At 38.0% G+C, this 7,516-nt stretch overlaps 1 protein-coding gene across 1 annotated transcript; it reads left to right on the forward strand.

Moving 5' to 3' along the window:
• The first annotated feature begins 405 nt into the window (after positions 1–405).
• On the forward strand, positions 406–5,512 carry LOC129871067 (receptor-like protein 6). The gene is made up of 3 exons (XM_055945932.1): positions 406–3,337; positions 3,618–3,709; positions 5,009–5,512. Exons 1-3 carry the CDS (start codon positions 406–408, stop codon positions 5,510–5,512), a joined length of 3,528 nt encoding a protein of 1,175 aa, XP_055801907.1.
• The last annotated feature ends 2,004 nt before the right edge of the window (positions 5,513–7,516 follow it).

Below are 7,516 nucleotides of genomic sequence, written 5' to 3' on the forward strand. Positions count from 1 at the left end.
CATGGGCTCAGGTAGTAGCACCCTCCACCTCCAACTTTAAATTTGTGGGTTCGAGTCACCAACAACTATAAGATACCATTTCTCATGTTATTGATTTATATTTCCTTAACGTTATGCATAGAGTGGGACCATTGAATGGTCAGTGTTTCGAAATTTTGATGGAACCTTCCAAATTTAATTTTCTTCTTCTAAAAGTCGTGTGGAAAACTACATGATATCCTTGTCCATGGACCACTAGTTTTGTAGATATTTTTTTTCCCAGTAGTGTGCATTACGCATGTTTCAATCTCCAACACTATTATTTACATAAGTTAGGAGTTCGAATAACTATATATAGATGTGTATTATGATAACTGTTTTTGTAAGAACATTGTGTTATTTGCTGAAACAAACAAACCAAAAAAAATGGTACGTCTTTTCTTCTTTTATTCACTTGTTTGTTTTGTGTTGCTAAGTCAAAGTTTTTCGTCTTCCTCTGTGCATCACCTTTGCTCTCCTAGTGAAGCTTTTGCTTTGATTCAGTTCAAACAAACCTTTGAAATTATATCCGACGAGTACTCTAGTTTTGAATTTACTTGTTTCCCAAAAACAGTATCTTGGAATGAGAGTACGGATTGCTGCACTTGGGATGGAGTCACATGTGACATGTTAACAGGTCATGTTATCGATCTGGACCTTAGTTGCAGTCTGCTTAATGGAAGTATTCATCCCAACAGCAGCCTCTTCCAACTTTATCATCTTCAGACACTAAACCTTGCTCAAAATAACTTCAATTATTCTTCAATTCCAAATGACATTGGACGCTTGAGGAATTTGAGGAATCTCAACCTCTCTGAGTCTCATTTTGATGATAACATCCCAACAGAAATCTCATACCTCTCTAATTTGGTTTCACTTGATCTTTCTGGTAATCGATGTGAACTTGATCAGAAAACATTTGAAACACTGCTTCAAAACTTCACAAATCTGGAGGTAGTTTCTCTCTCTTTTGTCAACATCTCATCTCCGATACCTATGAATTTGTCTTCCTCTTTAAGGTACGTGGATCTTCAATCAACCAATTTGCAAGGCGTTCTCACAGAGAACTTCTTTCTTCTGCCAAACTTGGAAAGGCTCAAATTGGATTACAATAAACTTCTCAAAGGAGATTTACCAAAGCTCCACCCGAGCAACACTCTGTTGGAGTTGAGTATTGCAAACACAGGCATCTCCGGTGAGCTGCCTTATTCGATTGGTACCTTGAATTCCTTGAATCACTTGAACCTCCATGGATGTGACTTCTCTGGTGGCATTCCTGATTCCATTGGAAACCTTACACAATTTAGGCAGTTAGATTTAGGTGATAATCATTTCACGGGCCATATTCCTTCAACAATCTCTAAACTGAAGAAGCTCACACATTTAGATCTTTCGTCCAACTCCTTTGGAGGCGAAATTCTCAATGTTTTCTCTAACCTCCAAGAGCTAGCTGAACTGTATCTTTCTAATAACAGCTTCATCGGTCCGTTTCCCTCTTCAATCTTAAACTTAACATATCTTCAAAGCTTAGACTTGTCAAGTAATTCTCTATCTGGTCCACTACCTAGCAATGCCAGCAAGCTTCCAAAGCTATTCAATCTAAATTTGTCTCACAACTCACTGAATGGCACAATACCCTCTTGGGTTTTTAATATTCCTAGTTTGGGGCTCCATCATAATCAATTCAGTAGAGTGTCTGATGAGCTCAAAACAAACCAAGCATTAGAATTTTTGGACTTAAGCCATAATCAACTCACTGGTCCATTTCCTCAATCACTTGCAAATCTCATTAACCTAATCTTCCTTGACCTTTCATCAAATAACATTACTGGTGACGCGGGAGTAGAAGTCTTTGCGACTATGCAAAGCCTTGATTCACTTTATCTTTCATACAATCCTCTATCATGGAGGATCAATATTAATGTTAGCAAAATCACCTTTCCTAGCGTAAGCTTTTTGCTCTTATCATCTTGTGAACTGGAAGATTTTCCACATTTCTTGAGAAATTTAAAGAATCTTCAGATCTTAGATCTTTCTAACAATAAGATTCATGGTCCGGTCCCTAATTGGTTTAGCGGCATGAAGTGGGACTACTTGTTGTGCCTAAACCTTTCTTATAATTCACTTACAGGACACATAGACCAACTTCCTTACCATGGCCTACCATATCTTGATGTTAAATTTAATTTCCTTCAGGGTCCACTACCTTCATCCATTTGTAACAGCAGCCTTCTCATGTTGGATTTATCACACAACTACTTCAATGACTCAATTCCAAGCTGTTTGGGTAGCATGGCTGAGCTAAAGGTGCTCGACTTAAGAGAGAACAATTTCAGTGGGAATCTTCCACCGTTATGTAGTCGAAGCACTTCATTGACTACCATTGTCTTGAATGGTAATCATTTTGAAGGACCTGTCCCTGTGTCGCTGCTCAACTGTACTGGCTTAGAAGTTCTTGATTTGGGGACTAATGCAATAACTGACACATTTCCAGCTTGGCTTGGAACTCTTCAACACCTGGAGGTCCTTATATTAAAGTCGAACAAGTTCCATGGACCCATAAGTTCTTGCCAAACTAAGTTTTGCTTTCCCAAGTTGCGGATATTTGATATTTCTCATAACGAATTCAGTGGCTCACTCTCTGCAGAAGTTTTTGAAAACTTCAGAGCAATGACTAGATTGAATGGTGCAGATGAAGGAGAGATCAAATATATGAAACATGATATATTTTCGGAATTGAACATAATATATGAGGACTCAGTGAGGTTGGTGATCAAAGGCAATTATATTGAGCTGGAAAGAATCAACACAATTATGACAGCCATTGATCTCTCAGTCAACCATTTTGAAGGTGTGATTCCGAAAGCACTAATGGATCTTGGCTCGCTTTGGCTACTCAATTTATCCCATAACAATCTCAAAGGTGATATTCCAATGGAAATGGGGCAATTGAAAATGCTTGAAGCGTTAGATCTATCATGGAATCAGCTCACTGGAAAGATCCCGCAGGAATTGATAAGGCTAACATTTCTGGAAATGTTAAACCTCTCTCAGAATGTGCTTGTCGGACCAATTCCTCAAGGTCTACAATTCAACACATTTGAAAATGACTCGTATGGTGGCAACCTTGATTTATGTGGTCCTCCTTTATCAAAGAAATGTGGAACAAGTGATCCATCGCATGTGCCTCAGCCATTGGAGTCCGAAGAAGAATGCGATTCATATTTTTTCAGTGGATTTACTTGGGAATCAGTAGTCATAGGCTACAGTTTTGGACTCGTTGTTGGAACTATTGTGTGGAGCCTCATGCTTAAAGCTCGTAAGCCAAAATGGTTCGTGGAATTTTTTGAAAGCATCATTCCCCACAAAAGAAAAAGACCAAAGAAGAGAGCTCAGAGACGACGGACTTAATGGAAATTGAGAGGGCCAACTTGTCTTTGTTTTATTTTGTGGACTCATTAGTGAACTTTTCTGGTTCTGTTTTTATCTTCTTAATTTTCTGTTTGTTGTATGTATATGTTTGATAGCAAAATAATTATATGTATGTTATTTTAGTATCAATGGTTATTCAAGTTAAGCTGGTCTGTTTCTGTTTCAAGTTGACAGAAATGATCTACACAACCACTCATTAGCTATATTAATTAATGTTGGATTCCTCAAAAATAGTGCATTTTTTAAGGATCCAACTCAGGTGCGACATCATTATATTTTAAGAGAGTCCGAGCATCATAGCTCATTAATACAACAAAATAGGGGGAAAAGCAAAGCAGTAAGCATATAGAGTTTGGTTCATGATTGAAATCACTTGATATTAGAAAGTTTATATTTGTGAAAATTGATGTAGAAGAGTTCTGAAAACTGAAAAAGTGGCCTATAATTTTGTGGTTCTCCTTCTTTCTAGTCATAAAACAGCCGTAGATTGTTCTCTAACTCAGTTTCAACTTCCGAGATTTGATTTTAGTAAGTTTTTACATATATTTATACTTCGTGATGAAAGTTGTGTCTCACATTGTTCAACAACTAATTCATACTATTTTATTATGATTAAGGAAAGGTTTTTCTTTTCTTTTTATAAGGGCAAAGAGCTCTCTTCCAGGATTTTCTTTATTTTGGGGTTTAAATCTGAGACCTTGGGATTCAATTTTACCTGAATCCATACTTTTAGCATAACTAGAGTCTACATGTCCTATTAAATTACAGATCTTGTACAAAGTGGGAAAGAAACCCTTGTGTTTAGTACTGCAAATGAAAATTGTTTTTCTGTAATGTAACACATGTGCATTGACCACACCACCCTCATGTCGCGGTGTTTGGCAGGTGTCTGATTTTAAGAAGAAAAGAAAGACTTTTGAAATTTGTGATTTTAAATACGACGGGCGATTTCCCCAGCTATAAGAGTATGACTCGAGGATTTCAAATATAGTAAGGTGTTATTCTTTTTCAAAACAGATTAATTGAAAAATGGTATCACGTAAAAGGTAATACATAAGTATAAAGTATGATATCAGTTCTTACCTATTACAGTAAATTAAAAAATAAGGAAAAGAAAGCAATATGCCATGTATATCCAACATTACAACAAAAGGTTAGGTAAAAGCATTATAGCAAAGTCCTCTAGGAAAAAAATGTGTGCAGGACGAGTGCGATTTACTCAAGTGGTTGAGCAACACGCTGGAAGGTAAGTGAGAACACTATTAATTCTCCTAAAAAAGGAACTTAAAAGTAAAACATCTTGCTCTACAAATATCTACTCTAAGCTTTGATTATAACTAGAACAGAAAATTGAAAAAAGTAAAACTTCATGCTCTACAAATATCCCCTCCCTCTATTTCAATTTATTTTTCTTATTTTTCATTTTAGTTCGTTTAAAAAGGAATGTTCTTTCCTTTTTATTGATGATTCTTCAATTTTATCTTTTCACATGACATGTTTAAGATCATAAATCTTATACCTTTCCAATTTGGTTTCACTTGATCTTTCTTGTTACAAGTGTGACATCCAACTTGATCAGAAAACATTTGAAACGCTGCTTCAGAACTTCACAAATCTGGAGGTAGTCTCTCTATCTAATGTCAACATCTCATCTCCGATACCTATGAATTTGTCTTCATCCGTAAGGTATGTTGATCTTATAAATACTAATCTGCGAGGTGTTCCCACAGAGAGCTTTTGCGTTGTGCCAAACTTGGAAATGCTAAAATTGGGTTACAATCATCTTCTCAAAGGAGTTTTACCAAAGATCCACCTGAGCAGCACTCTGTTGGAGTTGAGAATTGCACGAACAGGCATCTCTGGTGAGCTGCCTGATTCAATTCTCACCTTGAATTCCCTGAATCGTTTGGACCTCTATGGATGTCAATTCTCTGGTTCCATTCCTGATTCCGTTGGCAACCTTACACAAATTAGGGAGTTGGATTTTAGTGAAAATAATTTCACAAGCCATATTCCTTCAACATCACTGACAATGCTGGAATACAAGTCTTTACGACTATGAAAACACTTGAATCTGTTGTTCTCTCCTACAATCCTCTATATGGAAGACTGGTATCATCAATGGTAGTAAAGTCACTTTTCCTAGCCGAAAAGCTTTGCACTTATCATCTTGTGAACTGAAGGAATTTCCGCACTTGTTGAGAAATGTAAAGAATCTTTCACTCTTGGATCTTTCTAACAAAAAGATTCGTGGTCAAATCCCTAACTGGTTTAGCAACATGTGGTGGAAAATATTGTGGTAACTAAATCTTTCACAAAATGCACTTACACGACACATAGAACAATTCCGTTACTATAACCTGCGTTATCTTGATCTAAAATTTAACTTCCTTTAAGGTCCACAACCTTCATCCATTTGTAACATGAGTTCGCTTATGTTTCTAGATTTATCACACAACTACTTCAGTGAGTCGGTTCCAAATTGCTTCAGCAACATGTTTAACTTGTTGGTGCTAGATTTGAGAAGAAGTAATTACACTGGGAGTCTTCCACCATTATGTGGGCAGAGCACTTCATTGAGTACCATTGCCTTGAATGGTAATCATTTTGAAGGAACTGTTCCTATGTCATTGCTCAACTGTGATAATCTAGAAGTCCTTGATGTGGGGAACAATGCTTTTAATGGCTCGTTTCCAGCTTGGCTAGGAACTCTTCAAGTGCTACAGGTCCTTATATTGAACAAGTTAACCTGGACCTATAATTACTAGTCATCAAAAGTTTTGCTTTCCCAGGTTGAGGATTTTCGATCTCTCTTATAATGAGTTCAGTGGCTCACTGCCTAGAGAAGTTTTTCGAAACTTCAAAGCAATGGTCAAATCAGATGGAACGAACAAAGGGAAAATCAAATATATGGGGCCAGATGTTGAAGGGGGTATAGCTCGTAGATTCGCGTTTTCACTTCATTTTCCACCAGCTGCAGCAGCTGTCGATTGATAGGCGACCCTCGGGTCTTGTTTTGTCTTTACTGACGCCAAGGACTCACTAAGTCGAGATCACTAACTATCCTAGTTTGACACCAAGCAACGAAGCTCTTTCTCTTAAAGAATTTTCATAAATTCTTTTATAATAAGAGTTTGTCATTAACCAACAACAACAACAACAACAAGCCCAGTATAGTCCCACCATGTGGGGTCTGGGGAGGGTAGAGTGTACGCAGACCTAACCCCCACCTTGAAAGGTAGGGCTGCTGTTTCCGAAAGACCATCGGCTTAAGAGAGAAGAACAAGAGAGGAGAAATAAGGAAAACAAGACATAGATCATAGAGCCAAGCATATCGAAAACAATATAAAAATATGAGAAATGAGAGCGAGAAAGTTAGGGTAGGAAAGACCGGAAAGAAAGGAGCATTAACTACTATAGATAAATATGATACCCAAAGTAAACTGGATCAACAAATATAAGCAGTAATCAAATGCATAAATCAAATGTTAATAAACAAATGAGCAAAACTACGACTACTATGGAGAAAAGATAAGCTACCTAGCCCACTATCTTAGTCTGAGTCCTCCACGGCCTCTTATCTAAGGTCATGTCCTCGGTGAGCTGCAACTGTGCTATATCATGTCTAATCACCTCTTCTCAATACTTCTTCGGCCTCCCTTTGCCCCTCCTGAAACCGTCCATAGCCAACCTCCCGCACCTCCGCACTGGAGCATTTGTGTCTCTCCTCTTCACATGCTCAAACCATCTCAGTCTCGCTTCCCGCATCTTGTCCTCCACCGATGCCACTCCCACCTTGTCTCAGATATCTTCATTCCTAATTCTATCCATCCTAGTGTGCCCACGCATCCACCGTAGCATTCGCATTTCCGCGACTTTCATCTTCTGAACATGAAGTTTCTTGATTGGCCAACACTCCGCCCCGTACAATAGAGTCGATCTAACCACCACTTTGTAGAACTTGCCTTTGAGTTTTGATGACACTTTCTTGTCACACAGCACTCCGGAGGCGAGCCTTCATTTCATCCACCCTGTACCAATACGTTGTGCAACATCGTCGTCGATA

The sequence above is a fragment of the Solanum dulcamara genome, chromosome 10 (genome assembly GCF_947179165.1).
Source record: "Solanum dulcamara chromosome 10, daSolDulc1.2, whole genome shotgun sequence".
Taxonomy (NCBI): domain Eukaryota; kingdom Viridiplantae; phylum Streptophyta; class Magnoliopsida; order Solanales; family Solanaceae; genus Solanum; species Solanum dulcamara.